The sequence below is a fragment of the Mauremys mutica genome, chromosome 5 (genome assembly GCF_020497125.1).
Source record: "Mauremys mutica isolate MM-2020 ecotype Southern chromosome 5, ASM2049712v1, whole genome shotgun sequence".
Lineage (NCBI taxonomy): Eukaryota > Metazoa > Chordata > Testudines > Geoemydidae > Mauremys > Mauremys mutica.
Window position 1 is genome coordinate 15,353,475 of NC_059076.1, and position 24,049 is coordinate 15,377,523.

At 48.0% G+C, this 24,049-nt stretch overlaps 2 protein-coding genes across 5 annotated transcripts in view; one reads left to right on the top strand and one right to left on the bottom strand.

Moving 5' to 3' along the window:
• Window positions 1–24,049, top strand: part of LOC123371138 (growth-regulated alpha protein-like) — an 886,915-nt gene that overhangs the window by 740,749 nt on the left and 122,117 nt on the right. The window lies entirely within an intron of this gene.
• Window positions 12,669–22,269, bottom strand: LOC123371143 (alveolar macrophage chemotactic factor-like). The gene is made up of 4 exons (XM_045018415.1): window positions 22,146–22,269; window positions 17,368–17,494; window positions 14,506–14,589; window positions 12,669–12,784 (listed from the first exon to the last, which is right to left on the bottom strand). Exons 1-4 carry the CDS (start codon window positions 22,201–22,203, stop codon window positions 12,760–12,762), a joined length of 294 nt encoding a protein of 97 aa, XP_044874350.1. The 5' UTR covers window positions 22,204–22,269; the 3' UTR covers window positions 12,669–12,759.

The following is a 24,049-nucleotide window of genomic DNA, read 5'->3' on the forward strand; positions in this document are numbered from 1 at the left end:
ACACAGAAATGTCTATCCTGGGCCTGGTCTACACTGGGCGGGGGTGTCGATGTAAGATACACAACTTCAGCTATGAGAATAGCGTAGCTGAAGTCGATGTATCTTAGATCGACTTACCTCCCATCCTCACGGCGCGGGATCATGGCCGTGGCTCCCCCGTCAACTCTGCTTCCGCCTCTCGCTCTGGTGAATTTCCGGAATTGACGGGGAGCGCATTCGGGGATCGATTTATCGCGTCTAGATGAGACATGATAAATCGATCCCCGATAGATCGATCACTACCCACCGGTCTGGCGGGTAGTGTGGACGTTTGATTCTCACAGCCCAAAATAGTTTAAATAGCATTTGAACATATCTTTGAAGTTCTCCCATCGCTAGTTATGACTTCACTGCAGTATCACATAGGATAGTGTCTGAAGACATTACTGTGGAGGAGCAAACTATATGTACCAAGTACTACCGATATGGGAAACCCAAATTTCACTGTTGGCTAGATAACAAATAATTTGAATCTAAAAAGGGAAGGATGGCATTGGCTCAGTGGGAGTAAATGGATGAGGGAGGTTAACAGGAACTGGCCGGGAAGAAAGGAATGAGAACTCAGGGCTTGTCTTCACATACAGTGCTCCAGCAGCACACCTGTGCCCCTGCAGTGCTTGAGTGAAGATGTTACTACGTGAACAGGAGAGCTTCTGCTATCAACGTACCATCACCCAAGAGATGGTAGCTATGTTGACATAGCTTCTCCTTCGACACAGTGCTGTCTACACAGGCTGTTAGGTTGGTATAACTATGTCACTCGAGGGTGTGGATTTTTCACACCCCTGAGTGATGTAGTTATACTGATATAGGTCTGTAGTGTAGACCTTGCCTAAGACTTTGAAACAAGGGAGGGTATCAGGTCAGTAGGTGGAGGTATCTGGAACTGTATATCTTCATTATTTATCTTGAGATGATCAATTCAAGGAAAAACATGCATCTGTTCCAGTATGTCTTACACTATTCAACAGCAGTGTTGCAATGCAGGGAGATTCATCTATCACCAGCTGATTGCTCTTGCCCATCAAATTATGATGTCCCTTTACATCACCCTGCCACGCGTGGAATTGTAACTTCCTCTTTACACCAAACTTGATTTTTCCTCCTTTGAATCCAGGATATGAAGGCAGCAGCAAGATTGGCCTGTGCTGAGTCAAGTCTCCCATTCTAACCTGCAAGATCAACTAGCTTCTCTTTCCTGTTCACTTACGAAGGCTGCCTTCAATACAAAAGTGGAAATTCTTCCATGAGGATTATGCAGCCCTTTGGGGGTTAAAGCACTTCAACAGGGTTACAAACATCTAACTCAATGCAGAATTTGTCCAAAGACGTTTACCCGGCATTAAGATGTGTCTCGTTCTTACTATAGTCAAATAAAGGGGAATCTCCTTTCCATGTGTGAACTCCTGTGTGTAGTAAATCAAAGTCAGCCAAGATGTCAATATGTCAGACAGTTACTTTGAGGATATAATGAACAGAACACAAGACCGGCCATACTGGGTCAGACCAATAGTCCCTCTAGCCCAGTCTCCTGTTTTCCAACAGTGGCCAATGGCAGGTGCTTCAGAGGGAATGAACAGAACAGGGCAGTTAGTCATCCCTCCTCTGTTACCTGCTCCCAGCTTCTGGCAGTCAGAGGTTTAGGGACACCCAGAGCATGGGGTTGTGCCCCTAAGGGCTTGTCTACACTTGAAATGCTACAGTGGCACAGCTGCACCGCTGCAGCTACACCACTGTAGCACTTCAGTGTAGACACTACCTGTGCTGACAGGAGGGATTCTCCCATCGGTGTAGGTAGGCTGACAGAAGAATGCTTCCATCAACCTAACATTGTCTACATGGGGACTTAGGTTGGCTTAACAATGCCGCTTGGGGTGTGGATTTTTCACATCTGTGACCAGTGTAGTTAAACTGACCTAATTTTCTAATGTAGACCTGGCTTCTAAAGGTTCTATTATTTATTGGTTCCCCCACAAACACAAAACCACCCTAAATATGAAGATCAGCCAGATTGTTGTGCATTCCAGCCCCCTCCCCCCATCTCATCTCCATGCCCTGGCACATTCATTAGTGTGGCGGGGTGATGACTCACCGGCATGGCACCTCCTGCTGGTTGTCCAGGGAATTAGCTCTTTTCCAGCTCCAGAGCGCCCTCTGCCAGCTGATGTCTCACCTGCCGCTGGCCCCCATGTCCCTCCCGGACCCGGTACCCTTTCTCTTGGGGTTCTGCCCTCTGCAATACCCCCCGCAGTCTCTGGGTCTCCCCACCCATGGGAGCCCCCAACCTTCTATCCTCCCCTTGCCTCAGTGGCTACTGACAGTCATCATCTAGCCCCCACTCACTGGGGCAGACGGTGCTCTGTAAACCACTCAACATTGGCAAGGGGGGTTGGACCAGCTGCCTTTGCCTATTCCTGGGCTGCCCCTCTGCAGCCCTAGTACCCTTTTGTGGGCCCTTAACTCGGCCTGCAGCCTGGGGCTTTGCTAGGCCAGAGCTCCCCAGCTCCCTCTGCCCTTCCCCAGCCCTGCTCCACACTAGGTACCCTCCTCAGCTTCCAGGCAGCCAGGTCTTTCTTTCTCAATGAAGCTAGAGAGAGTGTGTCTGTCCCAGTCTCTGGCCCTCAGCCCTCTTATAGGGCCAATTGGGGTGTGGCCCCAACTGTGGCTGCTTCCCCCAATCAGCCTGGCTTTTCTCCACCACAGCCCTCTCCAAGACTGCTTTAACCCCCTCAGGGCAGGAGCGGGGTGACCACCCCGCTCCAATTAGGCAGAGTGGTGGAGGACTCCCCTGCACCTGTGTCTCACTCCAGCAGTACTTTAACTTAAGGCACTCAGAGAGGGCCAAGGATCGGGCCCTTAAAGCATTTGGTTTAGCTTGTAGAAACAAACTAAGCATTAATGTGAGACACCTACAGCATACCCCAGCCTCAGCAGAGTTATGTAATTGGTTCTCTCCAGCACTCCCCAGGAATGTAGTAAAAATACCACCTGGGAATTAGAGATTGGGTTTAGATCAATGAACTGGCCCTTTCAGTTCAGAAGGGAAAAGGGGACAGCTGGTCTGAAAGTTCAATGCATGGGAACAGTCGAGTTCTTGCATCCCAATTATAGAACGTTGGGCAGATCCTCTAAAGCAGCCTAGCTTCATGGTGGGGCCACGGCAGAGTACACTCAATCACTGTATTATATCAGACTACATTTATAGACTGTTCCCGTTCTTACATCATTAATAGGCATTTTAAAGAACGGTGTTTGCTACTCAGTGGCCCAGCATTCACACTACCAGTCTTAGGACACTGGTATCTAGGGTGACCAGATGTCCCTATTTTATAGGGACAGTCCCGATTTTTGGATCTTTTTCTTATATAGGCTCCTATTACCCCCCACTATGGTGACCAGACATCCCGATATTAGTAGGACAATCCTGATATTATTGGGACCGTCCCAATTTTCCTCCATGTGTCCCGCGTCCCGACCGCCCTTCAGTCGGGATGCCCTTTGTCCTGATATCAGGACGGACCGCTCGCCAGCACGAAGAGACTGCAGAGGCAATAAGCAACACATTACTTGAAAAACCGCAACACACAAACTAGACCTAAACCAAGTGTCTTTCTACTGTGCTGATAATGCAAACGTGAATTACGGAAAGCGACAATCAGTGTACCAGAATTTAAAAAAACAAAACGAAAATATCTGGCCTGCAAACTGCCCTGCCCATGTTTTGCACAATGCTGTGAAACATGGTAGCAATACCCTACAAGTTGACATTGAGACTCTGATGATTAAGACGTTCAATCGTTTCAGCAGTTCTGCTAAGAGAGTAGCATTATTGAAGGATATGTTTGACTTTGTGGATATGGAGTATTCCACTTTACTGCGCCATGTTCCGACACGCTGGTTGAGTCTTTTCCCAGCTGTAAACAGGCTTGTAAATACGTGGCAGGCTGTTAAGTGCTACTTTGTTTCTCTGGGCGGTGAGAAGTGCCCAACATTTCTATGGATGCTGTTCTCAGACATGGAAAACAGTGAACAAGGTGAGGGGCCTAGCAAAGTTGAGGTTCATCTGTTTTTCCTCCAGAATGTCCTGAAAATCTTCAATGATACTGCGCTCTGCCTTAGCCGGAAAGCACCCCCGATGGGACTTTAACAGCCCAGTCGGCGGTGCTAACCGGAGCAAGGCAACCCAGTGCCTGACATGCCACGACCCAGGACTGGGTCGCAACCCGCAGTTTGAAAACCACTGCATTACGCTGTGCTGCACCTCTCAAACACATCTTAATACTGGAATGTGCATCCACCCCTGCTTAAAGCATTTTGAATACATTGCTGCATATGACTGAGCAGATGCTAAGTTATTCCAAACACAGGGAGTGGTAGCAGGGAAAGCAGCAGAGTGCTGGAGAAGGCTTGCAGGGACCTCTGTGTGAGCTAGAGAGGAGCCACATACTGACCCCTTTGGTGTGTCGAACTGCCATAGGTGTAAATGCAAGGACCATGTGTTGCCTGTCCTAGGGCCAGTGAGAGTGGGTCAGGGTTTGGGTCAATACTACGGAGTCTAACCACCGTCTAACCCCGCCAGCTTCACTCACACGAAAGGCCTTATCACACTAAGGCCCCTCTCCATGACGCCAGCTGCAAAACAGGAGCCTCCAACGGGGTATCAATGTCCCAGTAGTTTAAAAGTGCCTTCGTAGAGCTGAGAATCAGGCCCAATGACTCCAAAGGTAGTGTGGGTGGGTGTTACGATTGTACTCCCAGAAGTACTGACCTGGAGGAAGTTATGCAGGTTGGCAGTCCGACGGGAAAAGGCGTCTGACCGTGTTCAATGAGAGTGATAGATGGCCCATCCCCAATGGCAAGACTTTGCAATACACATGAAATATGCATCTGAAGAAATCCAGGACATAAGTCACGGCTGCAGCACACTCCCCATTTCCACACCAGAGTTGTGCCATAGGAGAAGTGTAAAATACATCTGAAAATACAGTGCTGTAAATATATGGAGTCTAACAGCATAGAATATCAGGGTTGGAAGGGACCGTAGGAGGTATCTAGTCCAATCCCCTGCTCAAAGCAGCGCTAATCCCCAGACTGATTTTTACCCCAGTTTCCTAAATGGCCCCCTCAAGGATTAAGCTCACAACCCTGGGTTTAGCAGGCCAATGCTCAAACCACTGAGCTAGCCCTCCCCTCAGTCCAATCAATCTAAAATACAAGTTTATATTAATAGCAGCTTGGGGCTGTTGAAGCTGCATTAGTTTCATAGAATCATAGAATATCAGGGTTGGAAGGGACCTCAGGAGGTCATCTAGTCCAACCCCCTGCTCAAAGCAAGACCAATCCCAACTAAATCATCCCAGCCAGGGCTTTGTCAAGCCTGACCTTAAAAACCTCTAAGGAAGGAGATTCCACCACCTCCCTAGGTAACCCATTCCAGTTCTTCACCACTCTCTGAGTGAAAAAGTTTTTCCTAATATCCAACCTATATATAGATATACATATAAAATTTCCTTACCTAGCTAGTACAATGTCCTCTTTGCATATGGGAGTCAGTCTGTACATATGGTGATTATTATAGAAGTTTTAGTTGGCCAAGCAAAACCCAACACATAACGCAATGTCATTTCTCCATCTGTCCTTCTTAGGGTTGCCAATTTTGGCTGGACATATTCCTGGAATTTTCATCACATGATATAATCTTTAATCAAAGATTAACCTTTAATTCCTGGAGACTCCAGGGCAATCCTGGAGGGGTGGCAACTCTAGTCTGTCTGGATGTAACACGATAATGGAACGATGGGGTAGACGTGAGACTCACTGGCCTGCTCCTCCCCTCATGGCTGGGCATGGCAGGCTCTCCCCCTGCTGCCACCTGCTCCGGCCTTGCAGGGGTCAGCTTGGCCTGCTGACTCAGCCCTACAGCCCAGGCACATTCAGATCCCACAAATAGTTCAGTCATCTTGTGTTAGGTCTTCAGCTCCTAACTCTGGCCCCGGTGGTCCTTGCAAGCCTTGCCTCAGGGATTCCAGTCGTCCTTACCTCTTATATCAAGAGGGGTTCACCCCACTTTGCTCAATGGCCAGTAAGGGAACCCAGGCCCTCTCTCTACTCTGGGTTCCAGTCAGGGACACTGTAGTAATCAGCCAAGTGTGGCTCCCTCACACCCCTTGCTGCTTCCCCAGACTTCTTCCTACTTTCTCCAGCCCCCTTTCTGGCCCCACAGGGCAAGTCTACACTGCAACTGACAACCTGTGGCGCTGGCCCGAGCTGACTTGGGCTTGGGCTCAGGCTATGGGGCTGTCTAATTGCTGTGTAGGCATTTGGGCTCGGCCTGGAGCCTGGGCTCTAAGGCCCTGCGAGAGGGGAGGGTCCCATACTCTGCTGAAGTGGAGCACCCACAGGGACACACGTCTTGAAGAGCCTCAGTTACTGAACAGGGTGAGTAACCTTCTCTTTTGCTTAGCCTGTTGGAGTGAGGTGATTCCCTAAGCAAAAAGGCTGTCTTAAGCTCTATGCATATGAACTTTTGAGGTAAAGAAAATGCAGAGTTTACAAAACAAGTAAGAACAGTTAAGTTTATGCATTAGGCCTAATTCAGATAGGTCCGTTTATTCCACAGGGAGGAAAAAGGGTAAAGAGAAGATGCGGGGGACGCACAGAGCCCCTGGCATGGTGTGTGTATGGAGGTAATGGGGGATACACAGAGTCCTTGGTACCATGTGTGAGAGGGAATGGGGGCCAGAGAGCCCCTGGCCTGGTGTGGGAGGAAAATGTGGGGCACACACAACCCCTGGTCTGATGTGCGGGGTGCAGGGAATCCCTGAAATAGAGGGGATAGGAGGGTGGTACACAGGAAGCTTGTGGCAGGAATGGATGTGTGTGCAATGCACTAAGCCTAAAGAGAATGAAGTTAGTGGGGAAATAATGAAGCGTCATGTAAAACCTGGGGATACTGCAGCATCCCCCACAGCCCTAGTTCCCACGTCTATGCCTGGAGATGGATTTTTTTCTCCCGGGTGATGCACTGGAGATGACCATTGGCTAAGAGGTGGCCCCTTTAAAGTAAACAGCTTCTACCAACCAGCAGCATAATCCAGTGGATAGGGAACCAGAAAGGGACTCTGGTCATCTGGGTTCTTCTCCTGGCTCTGCCATTGACAAGCTGGGGGATCTTGATCAAGTCATTTCATGGCTCTGTGCCTCTGCTCTGCCATCTGCAGCCGCTGATATGAAACAGTGTGATTTAATTATTAACCACTCTACGTTATTAACCAATCAGGATGTGTTTACTATGTTATTAACCAATCGTAGCTGATAAAATTATAATACTTGGTCAGTCATTGTGCTGTGAGAATAATATATATATAAAACAACTAAAATATACATACAACTAAATATTTCCCCTGGCACACTGTTTAAACATGAATATCTAGCACTGTAACGGTTTCAGAGTAGCAGCCGTAGTCTGTATCCGCAAAAAGAACAGGCGTACTTGTGGCACCTTAGAGACTAACAAATTTATTTCAGCATGAGCTTTCGTGAGCTACAGCTCACTTCTTTGGATGCATAGAATGGAACACACAGACAGGAGATATTTATACATACAGAGAACATGAAAAGGTGGAAGTATGCATACCAACAGGAAGAGTCTAATCAATTGAGATGAGCTATCATCAGCAGGAGAAAAAAAACTTTTGAAGTGATAATTAAGATGACCCATAGAAGGTGTGAGGAGAACTTAACATAGGGAAATAGATTCAATTAGTGTAATGACCCAACCATGTTCTCTGTATGTATAAATATCTCATGTCTGTGTGTTCCATTCTCTGCATCCGAAGAAGTGAGCTGTAGCTCACGAAAGCTCATGCTGAAATAATTTGTTAGTCTCTAAGGTGCCACAAGTAGCACTGTAAAGTAAATGAAACTGTGAATTCACACTACTGTGGTTCTTTTGGATAATGTTGATCACCAGTTTGGCTCCTGAACCACTGAGGTCTGACTATTACTTCCTTAAACACTGTTTCTTGCCCCCTTGTATCTACTTCTGCATATTTTGCGTATAACCCATTACAGCCCTCTGCTGGAAATCTCTGTAACGGAGCAGGATCGTACAGCTTAGTCTCAAAATGCAAAGTCATGTTTTTTCTCTCTCTTTGTGGTTCTAGATTTTGTGACTTGTACTTTCTTTATGTTTGTTTGTTTGTTTATTTTTAATAGCCAGGCACCAAGGGGTGGCCTAACCCTGGTAGTTGGGAAATACAATCCCAGCTTGAGGTTCCCCAACCTCATGGCAGACGTGTTCCTCAACAGGAAATAAAATCTCTGACTGAATTTCTTGACATCAAGGGAAAGGAAGGCCGATGTTGCGCTCACTGATTGAATTGCTGAGGATGGAGGGCCAACGCAGGATACCGGTATTGGAGAATAATCAAATAGGGTTTGATTGTCATAACTCATGCAAGTAGGCACTCTAGAGGCAGGAGGCATGTTAGATCATATTCTGCACCTTTTGATTCAGCAGATCTGGCTGTAGGTGGGCTCACCATATTTCTACTATTTCAAATAAGTGTCACATGTATCTGTGTTATTCTACATAGGTCTCTGCATTTTTGGCCTTTCAGGTACTTAATTCTGACTCTCTATCCAGAAAGAAGTTTCATGTAATATGAGGGTTAGAAGGGACCTCAGGAGGTCATCTAGTTCAACCCTCTGCTCAAAGCAGGGCTACTCCCCAGACAGATTTTTACCCCAGTTCCCTAAATGGCTCCCTCCAGGATTGATCTCACAACCCTGGGTTTAATACTCAAACCACTGAGCTATCCCTCCCTCCTTTCCTACTCTTTCGTTACTGGGTAGAACATAAGAATAGCAGAGCAACTGTGATTGGTGTTAATACCCCAATGTAAGAAAGCACTAAACCACTGTTTAACTTTTGACTTCAGTGGGACTTACTTAAAGTTAACTAGACAAATGTTTTGCTGGATTGGGATATCTATGAGGAATAAATCTCTGAAACTGAATTGGCTGAGGTCTTTTTGGACACTATCCTGGTATGTATGCCAAAGGAATAATAAATTTGTCTGACATTTCTCGTATCCTCTTGCAAGCTAAAAAGGCATCTAGAGCTGTGTCCTTTTTGTGGAATACGCATCAGTAAAATGAGCAGTAGTGCTGGAACAATTTTTGTAGTGAGGGGTGCTGAAAGCGGAAATCATGTATTTTTGGGCTATTACTACTTCAAACCAGGGGGTGTGGCAGCACGCCTAGTTCCAGCACCTATGAAAATGAAAGGCTTGTCATGTTACAGTTTTTCTGCTGAAGTGTTATCCAGATTAGCTGACTTGTTGCAGCCAGAGCGTGATATTTGTTTCAGTGCACCAAGAGGTCAACCACATCACAAAAGAATGTTGCAACCCTTGCAACAGAATGGAAATGTGTGTACCATAAAAATAAAATGAAAAACTTTTTCACTTATATTAGTAAGCTGTGTCAGGCTTAGATTACTTATTGCCTGAAGAATAGCTGTTCTCTCTTATATCCCAGCCCATATGCAATACAATTATGTAGCCACGCAAACAACCCCATAGTTGTAGATTTTCAAAAAACATGCTGCATAGTTTTGTTCCAGAATCTAAGCTTTTATTTTTAAAAAAGTCTCTAACTCATTTGGTTATGAAAATAACCCTCAAAGTGTGCCTGAATCCTCAGTCAATCACAAAATAGCTCTCAAGGAGGTGTGAACACTCCTGTTCACTTCAATGGGGTGTTAACACTGAGGCCTAATGATGACAATCTAAATGTCTTCTTTAAGTACATCAGTCCTATCATTTCAGCAGAAACGCCAAGCCAGTGGCCTTCCATTCTTGCTAGTACTATCAAAGGTTGCTGGGGTGGGGAATTCCAGCTCTCCTGCCCATAAACGTGAAATTCCCGCTTCCTCCGCCCCAATTCCAATTCCTCTGCTCCCAATTCCAAAAGCCTAAGCTGCCACCTGGATACCAATAAGCAAAACTGCAACCTCCACCTTCCTGGGTCCCAAAAGCTCCAGTTATCAAAACCTCCAGCTTTCTCCCAGCAACTTCTATGGTGTGGTTAATGCACTTTCAATGCCAAAATATGCAGTACATTCAACATTTGGGGACAATATAAAAAGAATTGAATTTCATATGAAAATAAATGACACAGCGCATCATGGATTGGATTGGGCATGCAGTGAGAAGCGGAAGGTTTAGGATAACAGTGCTGCATGGATCAGGTCCTTCTGGCACAATTTAAGTCTAATGTGCTTCTTAGGATATGGGTTTTTTTTATAATATCTGGCATATATAAAATAACTACATATGCAATCCATCCCTCAACTGGACGGAGTCACAACTGCTCAACTGTGTGTCATAGATCCTATACTGCTAACAGTTGCTGTCCTTTCTCTACAATGATAGAAGTCTGGACTTTTAGAGCAAAAAACCTGGATTCTCTGTCTCTTCCCAAGAAGTTCTGAGTGACCAGAGCGGCTGCACAACGACAGCGACAAAGTTCCTAGGTGACTACAGATTTGTTGAAGTAATTTTAAGCAGGTTTATGCAGTGGACTAAAATCTTCCCCTTTTGCTAAAAGCCTTGGGTCACACTAGTTATGTTTGAGCACAGGTGTTTTATCCTGTATTTTATCTAATGCACCACTTTTGGAGGATGGCAGTATTGTGGCAAAGCAACAATTTGGAGTGGAAGTTACAGTTTGCTTTTCAAACCCAGAATAATCCCTAATCTAATCTATGGAGATATCCATTTGCCCACCAGAGGGCAAATCAAGCCCTTGGTTTAAAGCTATTCACTTCGAAATAAATCAATCCTAGAGTACATTAAGCAAATACCAGAGAAAGTTCTCACCTTCTTGGGGAAGAGGTGGAAAGGGATGAGATGATGTGACTGTGGTTATGCTACATGATTTTTTCTGTAATGTTCTCAATTACATTTGGATTTTTAAACTTAGAGCGGATCACAGAAAGCTGTTTCCTAATGGGGAGTTTTAAGAACAACCTGTTAATGAACTGTGCATTGTCAAGGGGCGTAACAGGGCAGCTGCTTCCTGAGCGCCCCTCATGGCCAGGAGTGGGTTTGCAGCTCTCTGCCTCTCTTTCCTCTCTTCAGGGCCCCTTAAGAATTTCACACAGTCTTTCTCATGGCTGCCTGGGACTAGTTTAATAAGAAAAACACTTCAAGCAATCCCAAAATAAAGTCCATCATCACATGATTATCTGACAAAGATTTTATAGAAAATTCACTTTTTTTTTTAAAACTTGTCAGGTAATCATGTAGCAGGCTTTATATTTCCCCATATACTACATAAGAACCCAGGTAATGACACCTGTGGCACATTCAAAATGGATATATATCTTATTCCAGCCACCGTGAAGTAGTCTCTCCTATATGTTTGTTGTTTGTATGCGTGTGATGTTGGTTTTCTATCCATAATACTCACAATGTTGTGGTTGTCTTTGATTGAGATAGCCGGGGATTGGACTGAATTCAAACCAGAAACGTGGATGGCATCAGCAAAGGAATTTGGTGGCTTTGATGCCCTTTTGAAAAAGAAGGAAATCATACTAAATCTCTATTGATTCCGGATGCAAATGAAATTGATTTTAGCAAAATATTTTTTATTGCTAAAAAAATCGTAGCCAAGTTTACTTCCCTTGAAAAACAGGCAGAGCAATTCTGAGTATTGCATACAAAGTCACATAGACCACACACACACACACACACGTGAAGTGTTGTCCTAGTGACCCTTCTTTGGCCAAGTCTCTGATGGAGGCCAGACAATCAGACACTCATCTTCAGTTTTCAGCTCCAGTTAGCCCATGAATAGGTGCACAGAACACCATGGATGCAACCTGCCAAATTATGAGCATGTTTTATCATTTTAACAGAGATATCATATTTTATAGAATGATCGTAACAACCACTAATACAAGCTTTCAGAAGTAAAAGAGTGGGGAAGTATAAAAACCATCTTCACCCTGGCTGACGTGTTAAAGTGTGACAGCACACCATATGAAAATGACAGAGACGTGTCATGATAAAAATAGAATTACTCTTTTTTTTGGCATGCAGTTTTATGGCTAGTGATAAAGATAACGTATAAAATCAAGAGTTCAGCATTTAAAATACTGAAGACATTCTAAATAGTTCAATTGTTTCACAATCATCAATGACATTGCTTCTTGCTACTAACGGTATTGTATCAATAGACACAAACTCTTTTTTGCATTCTGGGACACTCCAACGTATACTTTTGCTTCATTCTTTTTTCTGTGATTATCACAGCCCTCTTGCACGAATAAATGTGACACTGCCCAGCGTTTCAACGAGAGACTCGCAGATGGCATTGCTGTAAAGGCCAATTCAATCAGAGCCAAATCCTTGACACTTTGAAATCAATGAGAGTGTTTCCTGTTGACTGAACTGAGCCCAGGATTCAGCCCCAAACGCCTCCACAGTAAAGCGCGCAGCACGATCATGCCATAAAACTCACAGGTCTCCTGGTAGTGCGACGGTATATTTACTCCGGCAGCTTCCTTTCTCAAACTAACAGTCTGTATATGGGCTGTGTCAGTGCAGACAGAGAATGAAAGAGTAAAACAAATGATGAACAGCCTGGCCCTTGGAGCTACCTCAGGGCTGAGAATTCCGCAAGGGGTTATAGGCATTATCTCTGCTTTTCCTATTTGCGCGGCCTGCCGGATGAGCTGTAATGCAAACATTGCAACAAATCACGACATATACAATACAGAGAGTGCATAGAATCACAGGGCTGGAAGGGACCTCAAGAGGTCATCTAGTCCAGTCCCCTGCATTCATGGCAAGACTAAGTATTATCTAGACCAGGGGTCGGCAACCTTTCAGAAGTGCTGTGCCGAGTCTTCATTTATTCACTCTAATTTAAGGTTTCACGTGCCAGTCATACATTTTAACCTGTTTAGAAGGTCTCTTTGTAGAAGTCTATAATATATAACTAAACTATTGGTGTGTGTAAAGTAAATAAGGTTTTAAAAATGTTTAAGAAGCTTCATTTAAAAGTAAATTAAAATGCAGAGGCCCCCGGACCGGTGGCCAGGACCTAGGCAGTGTGAGTGCCACTGAAAATCAGCTCCCGTGCCGCCTTCGGCACACGTGCCATAGGTTGCCTACCCCTGATCTAGAGTCTAGACCATCCCTGCCAGGTGTTTGTCTAACCTGCTCTTAAAAACCTCCAATGATGGAGATTCCACAACCTCCCTAGACAATTTATTCCAGTGCTTAACCACCCTGACAGTTAGGAAGTTTTTCCTAAAGTCCAAACTAAACCTCCCTTGCTACAGTTTAAGCCCATTGCTTCTTGTTCTATCCTCAGAGGTTAAGAAGAACATTTTTTCTCCCTCCTCCTTGTAACAACCTTTTGTGTACTTGAAGACTGTTATGTCCCTTCTCAGTCTTCTCTTCTCCAGACTAAACAAACCCAATTCTTTCAATCTTCCCTCATAGGTCATGTTTTCTAGACCTTTAATTATTTTTGTTGCTCTTCTCTGGACTTTCTCCAGTTTGTCCACATCCTTCCTGGAATGTGGCACCCAGAACTGGACACAATACTCCAGTTGAGGCCTAATCAGCACGGAGTAGAGCGGAAGAATTACTTCTCGTGTCTTGCTTACAACACTGCTGCTAATACATCCCAGAACGATGTTCACTTTTTTTTTTTTTGGCAACAGTGTTACACTGCTGACTCATACCTAGCTTGGGGATCAATCTGACCCCCAGATCCCTTTCTGCAGTACTTCAATACCGCCAAAATGCCATGGCTAGCAAACAGATTTTGATTACGTGGAGGAAATATTGTCTTCCGGTTCTTACTGACTGCTTGGCAGAACTTGAGTACATTTTTGCTTGTGCGAATGAGAAGTTGTCAGAAACAATTCTAAATACAGCTTGCACAACCAGATATATTAATTAGCTCTCATGCCTGTTATTCACACCCACACACAAGTAAAGCCTTGTCCTAGGGACCTTTCTTTGGCCAAGTCTCTGAGGCAGGCCAGACAATATACAGCAGAGGAATGCGAGGCTCTCCCTTTGCGGTGCGTCAGCTCCTGTTAATTTAGGAGAGACCAGAGCCCAAGCCTTCAGCCTGGGTCTCTCCCATGGCACAGCAGAACACTAACCATGTACATTGCTAACATGCTGCATATCGCTGGGATATTTTTAAGATTTATGGATGTGCCCTGTTTCTGCTGTATTCAAAGACTTCTGCTAATCCCCAGCTTTCTAGATTCCTGGCATTGTATTGCTCAAATGGGCCTTCAGATAATGAGCACTGAAGATCACAGAAGCGTTTACACTGAAAGGAATCTGGGGATTATTTCTCTTCAGAAGATCTGTGGCAACCTGCCCTTTGGCAGAATAGTTCCAGTAACAAGATCATTTTGACAGCTACCTGCGTAAAATCCTGTTAATGATCATCTTCACCCATTTGGCCTGGGGATCCAAACAGATTTGCTGGCTCGTCTTCAGTGTCGCACTGGAAGGGGTTGAACAATTTGTTTAAAATAATCTTAACACTTTGAGAGAGTCTAGAAAAAATAGCAGCCTCTAGGCTAACTTCTGCTCTCACTCGTACTCTTCCCAGGGCCGGTGCAAGGATGTTTCGTGCCCTACGCGAAACTTCCACCTTGCGCCCCCCTCCCTCCCCGGCGCCCCTGCCCTGAGTCCCCCACCCCGTGGCAGCTCCCCCCCCTCCGCCCTGAGGCGCCCCCCCCACCTCAGCTCACCCCTGCTCTGCGCACGAGCACTCTGAGCACGCCCCTCCCAAACATGACCCCCCCCTTACTTGCTGCAGGCGGCCCTCCCCGTGCTCCCCTGCCCCAGCTCCCTCCGCCTAAATGCTGGCGGCGACTGGGGCGACCGATGATCTGGCCGCCACGGTCACTGCCGAAGAAAATGGCGTCCCCCCAAATCTTAGCACCCTAGGCAACCACGTAGGTCGCGTAAATGGTTGCACCGGCCCTGACTCTTCCACCTGCCAGTGGTGTGACCGGAGTGGCACAGCCGGAGCTGAGTGCCAAATTTGGCCCTAGTAGTTAATTGTCAATACGCTCCCTTTGAAAATGTACACTTTTTTCATGTGAAACTTGGACTGAATGACACGTAGAGACTGATTCCGATCTCATTGGCTCCAATTATTCACCAGTGTAACTCCAGCGACTTTAGTGCTGTTACTCCTGCTTTGCACCGGGGTAAGTGAGAGCACAAGGAGGCCCTTATACTTTAATATATAAAAAAGTCCCTCACGGGAATGGATGTTCATTATGTGCTAATGTACGGTGCCAATACTGGTGCACGCCTGACTTTGAAAATCTGGCCCTAAACCTGTACAATTTTTAAAAAATCATTTTGCATTCCAGCTGTGTAAATTATATCTAATGAACGTCTACTTAGCTATGGCCTTTCCTTTGGTGTATCCATTCATCTCTAAAAAAATACCCCCCTAAGGGTCAGATACTTCCCAAAATAAATTCAGGCAGTTCCCATCGACTACAAGGAGAGCTCTGCTAGAGCTCAAGGGGTAACCTGTGGCTCTTGACGTTTTGCTTGATCACGGCTATGAAAGAAGTGGTTTTGAAATCTTACTATCTCTTGCTGGGTAGGGCACAGGGGACTACCCCTTTAAGGAACAGTCAGGCGCTTACAGCTGAAACAAGCCTACGAGCAATCAAGGATCCCCTGGGGCTGGGCAACTTAACAGGGAAAAGGAAGCGAAGTTGGACTAGAAGCTGTGCAGGCTGTTATGGGCTGTGGTCTCTCTCAGGGACTAGCCTGGCCGAGGCCACAGACCTTTGTTTTGCTGATTCATTTTGGGAACCCTGAACCAGGGCTCTGAACCTTATGAACTTCTGTTCACACTGCTCCTTCCCTGAGGCTGACTTAAAGGGAAGATGTGTGTTTTGTTAGCTTGTTTTCGCTTCCCTCTGGGTTGGATTCTTTCCGCCCTGTGACGTATGGCTACCCTGTAATTCGAATAGCCCTGTGTTAAAATCACTGGCGAATACAAAGGCGAACTGCTTGGGTTTGGTTTCATGCACCAAAAGAAAACCTCAGCCTACATGTGTCTACATGAACCTTGGCAGTGCGGGTGGCAATGCTTTGGGTAGCACTGTCTGTGGTAGCACATGTGGAATTTGATGTGCTGGGGCCGGTGACCAGCTGTGAGGTCTGGATCAACAGTTTCCCTCACCACCTCAACCAGTGAGGGTTCTGTTGGAAGGATGTGGTAGCCAGTGGCTACATCAGCCTGTCAGCAGAGAGCGTCTGTGCTACAGAAGGCTTGTCCGTGGTGGGGATGTAGGCAGAGAAGTCCTGGCAGTGCTAGCGAGCAGGGAAGGCTCTGGCAGGGTGACTCCATAGGAGCTGTGCTATCAAGGAGCCAGAGGGAGACTCAGAACTGCAACGAAGGGATTGGGTCTCTGTGTTGATCCTGGCCTGTGAGGATTCACTCAGGGCTACCAAATCTGGAGGGTGAACAATCGAAGGCTTGCAAGAACAAATGGTTGCCATACAGGGCTTCTAACTATGCAGAGGGAACAGCGGTGCAAGTACGGTGGTATGGTCTGGTACGCTGTACCAGTAAGATATTTATAGCTGATACAGCGTACTGGAAAGACACAGGAGGAGCCCGCCCCCCACCCCCAGCCCCAGCCCTTCCATGCAGCTGCGTCTCCTGAATCCTCCTGCCTGGGGTCTGTACAGCAGAAGTCTTTGGTGCAGTGGGAGGAGGACAGCGCTTCTCCCCCACCCCCCACAAGGTAATGTGGGATAGATGTGGATCACGAGGAGGAGACAGGGAGAGCGTGGGGGCCCCAGGCAGTAGGCAGGAAGGTGTCATATGGGGGGTCACATGGGGAGGTCACCCCCCCCTTTGTGTCCCTCCCATGAGTGCAGCATACCAGCGAGAAATTATTTCTACTTGCACCTCTGAGAGGGAAATGCCACATGGCAGGTGCCCTGCTCAGCTATACAGGAGCAGGGCTCTGCTCTTGTGTGGTTTAGGAGCTCTGCATGTCAGGTGCCTACTCCTCCTCCACCACAGTGTATTTGTCCTGCAGGTGCCCCACTACTCCAGCCTGTGGTGGAGCTTCTAAAATGATGGATGAGCAAACCAAATAGCTCAGAAATGGTAAGGGAATGGTCTTCTGGGGAGAAAGCGAGGGTTTCCATTCCCCAATGCTGTCAATTTTGCAGCTTTCACAAGCACTCCAATCGGATGGCTACTGGCTTGTGAAATCCTGTGGTTTCAACTTACATGACTTCCATGGTGCTGCACTGTGGGCCTTTGGGGATGATTTCCACATGAACCAAGAGCTTCGGTGACACCAAGCCCGGGACAGTCTGGAGACACTGACACCGCAACTCTCCGCCCAGAAGTGATTCTGTGAGGGAAGGAAAGTGAGGGGCATCACTGAGTGAGGAACTTCACTAAGTTAATGCTCCAAAAAAGTGTGTGGAAGGGAGAAAAACCTGCTGCAGGGTTTAAGCCACTCTCACTAATGGGGATTAGGACAAGACCTTCTTAGGATGCACATTCTACTACATCTGCCAACTGTAGGGTTTGTGCATCTGACACTGTCAGGGACAGGATACGATCTATCTTAGGTACTTATTTGGCCCCATCTGTGATGGCTTTTTCCACACAACACCCCTGTGAAGTAGAGCAGTCCCATTATCGCCATTGTACAGATGGGACCTGAGGCACAGAAAGACTAGCCTGAAGTGTAGGCCTGAGACCTCATCAAACCCTCCCACCCCCCATATTAAACCAGCCTTGGGTGAAACTCAGGGAGTTAGTTCACCACTAAAACTGAAAAAAGAAATGTTCTGCTGCTGATAAAGCACTCCCTCCTCAGGAATGTCCCTAAGGAGAGTTATAACCACCAAGGTTGTAAAGACGCTGGGAAACAGGGAAGATACAGCAAGACTCAACAAATGGTAAGATAAGCTCTGATGATCATCTGCACAGATAGAGAAGGTCACAACTAAGTTACAATTTGGGCATGAAAGATAAAATGCAAAGAACTTGGGAAGGAAAGAGAACACATAGGTGCCAGTGTGTAATTGGTTACAATTTTTGTTATTTAGGAGTGTGGGATCATGGGAGAGGTTTAGTAAATTTGAAGGAGGGAGCTAGTTTTATCTATATAATATAAATGAAAAACCAATGCTCTTTGGGAACCATTTCCCGACTGCAGTTCAACGTCCAGCTGCTGGAACTCTGGCCTCTCTGCATGACCGAGAGGTGCAGAGGCATCGCCGGGAACCCCCAGATGGATGAACCCTGACTGGCCATTGGGTGAAATCTGTCTGTAAATTGGGAGTGGTGAGCATAAGAGATTTGCTTGAGCTATGTATTCTGTGTGTGTTGCTAATAAATAGATGTTTAGAGCACAAGTGTAAGGCTCTTTCACTGGGAGAAGGTTCTGGAGACACCTGAGGGAAAGGGCAGGTACCTAAATTGACCAGATTTCTTCCTGAGCCCCATGGGTAAGGATAGGTGCCTTAGGCTCTGAGCCCTCAGAAGGGAAAGGGGGGAGGTGCCTAAATTGATTGGGTCACAGCTTGAGCCTCCGGTAGGGTGTAGGCAGGACATCCTAAATTGGGCACGTCACACCTTGAGCCTCTGGTAGGGTGTAGGCAGGGCATCCTAAATTGGCCACGTCACACCTTGAGCCTCCTGTAGGGTGCCTTAAATTGACCCGGTAACAGACATGACCCCAGAAGTCTCTGGCCTAGCAGGGACTTGACCCCAGGTCTTTCAGTTCCAAGACCAGCACTGGGTTCAACAAACCACAGCTCTGAGCCACAGCTGTTTCTATGTTGCGCCTATGAACAAAGATACACGACTTCTGCCACCTTTAACCACCCATCATTTGAACAAATGAAATGTCTTTGACACAAAGGGAAGGGAAGGCTGAGAGGGCAGCGACAGAGGCTGGGGAGTACAAGCTGTCAGCCCAAGGACGAGCGTGACCGACAGCCCGCAGGACCAAGCATACTCTTAAGCCTGGTCTACACTAGGCGTTTAAATCGGTTTTAGGAGCGTAAAACCAATTTAACGCCCAATCCGTCCACACCAAGAGGCCCTTAATATCGATATAAAGGGCTCTTTAAACCGGTTTCTGTACTCCTCCCTAACGAGAGGAGTAGCGCCAATATCGGTATTAACATATCGGATTAGGGTTAGTGTGGCCGCTGATCGACGGTATTGGCCTCCGGGAGCTATCCCACAGTGCACCACTGACCGCTCTGGACTGCAATCTGAACTCGGATGCAGTGGTCAGGTAGACAGGAAAAGCCCCGCGAACTTTTGAATATTTCCTGTTTGCCTAGCGTGGAGCTCCGATCAGCACGGGTGGCGATGCAGTCCGAAATCAAAATAAAAAAAGAGCTCCAGCATGGACCATGCGGACGTGATCGCTGTAAGGGCAGGCAAATCCGTTCTATCAGCGCTCCGTTATAGAAGATGAAATTCAGAATCATTTTTTAAAATTCTCCAGACAGAACCCGGAAGTTCCAAGGGGCGGGGGAGGCTGCGGGAACTATGGGATAGCTAGGGAATAGCTACCCACAGTGCAACGCTCCAGAAACCGACGCTAGCCTCGGACCGCGGACGCACACCACCGAATTAATGTGCTTAGTGTGGCCGCGCGCACTCGATTTTATAAAATCTGTTTTACAAAACCGGTTTATGCAAATTCGGAATAGTCCCGTAGTGTAGACGTACCCTCACACAGCTGCCCCGTTACTCGTGGCGGGCAATTGCAGGGCCGCCCGAGCGAGGCGTGTGTAGGGAAGTGCAGCACGTTTGCAGGCGGAGGTGTCAAGGGGCTGGAGACTGACTCCCCTGCTGAACTAAAACCTCATCCTCCTGCTCCCGGTGGTGCTGGCACACAGCCGCCTTCCACGCCCCGCTCTCCCTCCTCCCCTCACAAGCACCGGGCCACAGTCCAGAGGCTTGTATAGAAGGAGAGTTAAATAAGGACACTCAGACTTATATGCGTATGGATCAGCTCATGCTCTCTGATACAAGGCACAAAGCTCATAATCATCCGTGTAGGATCCCAGTCAGTAAGGGCCATGCGGTACCCGCTCTTAGCAGAGCCTGCACGTCCAGACTACCCGCCGTATCGGCAGGTAACAATTGATTTATCGGGGATTGATATATCGCGTCTCAACTAGATGCGCTATATCGATCCCTGATTGGGCTCCCCGTGGACTCCGAAACTCCACTGGAGCGAGCGGCACTAATGGAGTCAATGCGGGAGCCGCGGACGTTGATCCCGCACCATGAGGATGGGAGGCAAGTCGGAATAAGATACTTCGACTTCAGCTACAGGATTCCCATAGCTGAAGTTGCGTATCTTACATCAACACCTCCTCCCCTGTAGACCTGGCCAAGAATGGGAGGGAGGAACCAGGAAGTCCCATAAGCAGGGCCGGCTCCAGAGCCCAGCGGGGCAAGCACCCGCCTGGGGCGGCCCTTTCCCGGGGGGGCGGCAGGCTGGGCCGGCGGACCTGCCGCAGTCATGCCTGCGGGAGGTCCACCGGAGCCCCGGGAGCAGCGGACCTGCCGCAGGCATGACTGCGGAGGGGACGCTGGTCCCGCGGCTCGGCTGGACCTTCCGCAGGCATGACTGCGGCAGCTCAACCGGAGCCGCCGGACCAGCGAACCGCCCACAGCTGCGGGAGGTCCAGCCGAGCCGCGCGACCAGCGGACCCTCTGCAGTCATGACCGCGGGAGGTCCGCTGCTCCCGCGGCTCGGGGGCGCCTCCCGGGCATGACTGCTTGGGGCGGCCAAATTTGTAGAGCTGCCCCTGCCCATAAGATTCCCCGTGTCGTGTGGCGTGACCAATAGCTGCTCCCCTCAGGAGAGAGGAGCTGGGTGAGTGGGACACTGATGAGGCAAGGGAAGGAAACTCTTACCGTACCGTGTGCTAGTTCCTCCCTGGTGCTGCCCAGCCCCCGTTCCCCTTCAGATCCCTTGGGGACAATACTGCCATAGGCTCCTCTGTCCACGCCTGGCCAATAGCTCCCTGTTTGCAGCATTGCTGGAGCTGTGTTGGTCCCATGATATTAGAGAGACAAGGCGGTGAGGTTTTTACTGGACCAACTTCCACTAACAGAGACAAGCTTTCAAGCTGCACCGAGCTCTTCTTCTACCTCCCCGGGTGAGAGCAGCACAGGAGCGAGGCCGAAACGATTGCTGCTAGAAGCCTAGTTAATTTTTGGTGCAAACACCCACTCGACTAGCCAGCAGCACACAGCAGCTGCTCCAGTGCTCTACACTTGACCCGTCCCCATGGAGTTCCCATATCAGCCAGGGGTCTTCCGGAGCCTTAACAGAAGAGATGGGGACCACTCTGTGTCTGCTCCTCTCTCTTCCCGCACCGGTGAGGCTTTCCTGTCCTCTTTGATTTGCTCACCACCACACGTCACAAGGGAACGGAGTGTAGGACCCTAAAGACTGGAGTGAATCAGCTGAAATAACTGTCTGGAAACAGACTTGCAAACCAGTTCCCCCCTTTAATAACCAGCCAACAGCTGAGTTTGAGGTTCTGTGTCTCTCCTGGAGTGGTTGATATCAAAGACTAGGGATTGGTCCTGCTTGGAGCAGGGGGTTGGACTAGATGACCTCCTGTGGTCCCTGCCAACCCTGATATTCTATGAAAGACACCTCAAGCAGGGGAAAGATCTGGAGTACCAGAAATGCAGCACACTACACTGTTCCTGTATTCAGGGTCCGATTCGGATATCACTTTCACCTGTGTAAATCAGGCATCACCTTACCAAAGTCAGTGGCGTTCCATCAGTTTAAAACTGGTCTGAGATTAGAAGTGAAGCCATAGCTGGAATTGTCTTAAACTCTGCCTGTGTTCTGTGTGATTTGTTATCTTAAACAGCGTGTGGTGAGTTTAAAGCTGTTCAGTAATTCCATACACCTTTACATTAAAATCCTATTTTTTTCTGCAAATACTGTAAAAGGCATTTAACAAGGGAAAAGACTACAAGTACTTTGACTGGCTTACCATGAGAGATCCCTGTGAAAGTTAGCAGCAGGAGGGAGAACGTGATCTTGTTGTCCATGGCTGCTTCGCTGGTTTGTCTCTTGGCTTGCTGGTGGTGAACAGCTACTTAAAATCAACTCGGTGGCAACTGCAGACCCATGTGGGAGCACTGACGCTTTTATCCCGTGTGGCGTGTGAGGGAGGATCTTAGCTGAGATTACAGAGTTTTTACAGACTAACAACCCACAAGTAAATTGGATTTATTCTGCTTGTTTTAATTCCTTCCTGGCTCTAAGAAAACAGTAACATGAGATGATGAAAGAGAGTGAGCTTTGTGCTGCCTTGTTCACCAGCTGCTGAATTTCAGAGGCCTGATCTCAGCTCACTCCTGGTTCACTGACGTAATAGAGGAGTGACCGCAGTCAAATCCGGGGCGTTGCGCAGGCTGATGGATAACTGGGGTATGTGAAGAGAGGAGCAGAACTAATGCAGAGTGGTCCCCATCTCTTCTGTTAAGAGACCCTTGGCTGATATGGGAACTCCATGGGGACGGGTCAAGTGTAGAGCACTGGAGCAGCTGCTGTGTGCTGCTGGCTAGTCGAGTGGGTGTTTGCACCAAAAATTAACTAGGCTTCTAGCAGCAATCGTTTCGGCCTCGCTCCTGTGCTGCTCTCACCCGGGGAGGTAGAAGAAGAGCTCGGTGCAGCTTGAAAGCTTGTCTCTGTTAGTGGAAGTTGGTCCAGTAAAAACCTCACCGCCTTGTCTCTCTAATATCATGGGACCAACACAGCTCCAGCAACGCTGCAAACAGGGAGCTATTGGCCAGGCGTGGACAGAGGAGCCTATGGCAGTATTGTCCCAGCTATTGGTCACGCCACACGACAAGGGGAATCTTATTGGACTTCCTGGCTCCTCCATCCCACTCGTGCAGGCTCTGCTAAAAGCGGATACCGCATGGCCCTTACTGACTGAGATCCTACACGGATGATTATGAGCTTTGTGCCTTGTATCAGAGAACATGAGCTGATCCATACGCATATAAGTCTGAGTGTCCTTATTTAACTCTCCTTCTATACAAGCCTCTGGATTGTGGCCCAGTGCTTGTGAGGGGAGGAGGGAGAGCGGGGCGTGGAAGGCGGCTGTGTGCCAGCACCGCCGGGAGCAGGAGGATGAGGTTTTAGTTCAGCAGGGGAGTCAGTCTGCAGCCCCTTGACACCTCCGCCGGCAAACGTGCTGCACTTCCCTACACACGCCTCGCTCGGGCGGCCCTGCAACTGTTCTAAATTCGTTTAGATTTTCATGTTTCATAGAGCAGCTAAGGGAAGACGATTTGCATAGCTAATCCCCCAAACATCTGATCAGTTCTGTTCTGCACACACTCCTGGCTGTGATGGGGAAAAGCTTTCCTAGCTAATGTAGCAGTGCTTCTCGAACTGGGGGCCTGACCCAAAGGGGGGGGGTCACGAGCCTATTGTAGGGGGGTTGTGAGATCATAACAATGTCACTGGGGAAAGAGGAGCTGGGGGGGAGGGGGAGGTCCAGCATCCATTGCTCTCTGGCTGCCCAGCTCTGAAGGCAGCGCTGCCAGCAGCAGCAGCAGCACAGAAGTAAGGGTGGCAGTACCACACGGTGGCACTGCCTCCAGAGCTGGGCACCCAGCCAGCAGCTGCCAGCCACCCTGCTCGGAAGGCAGCACTGCCCCAGCAGCAGAGCAGCCGGAAGGGTGGCAATAGCATGAGTATACTGTACATACCCATGGGCGCAATTCGCTATCGCTTTTTCTGGGAGGTCGTCACAGCCCGAAATATTTTCAAAGAGGGGCCCAGCAAAAAGAAAAGTTTGAGAACCCCTGTAATATAGGAAACCTGTGAGAGAGGAGAAGCTTCATCCGGACTCCGGTGGGTGTTGGACAGAGCCCAAAGTGA

Coding starts and splice junctions, on each gene's coding strand:
- LOC123371143 (XM_045018415.1), bottom strand. CDS start 22,203: ATGGACAACAAGATCACGTTCTCCCTCCTGCTGCTAACTTTCACAGGG. Junction 14,590..17,367: donor TGCAGCACCATGGAAGTCAT/GTAAGTTGAAAC, acceptor AACCCCTTCCAG/TGCGACACTGAAGACGAGCC. Junction 12,785..14,505: donor ATTAACAGGATTTTACGCAG/GTAGCTGTCAAA, acceptor TTTGCATTACAG/CTCATCCGGCAGGCCGCGCA.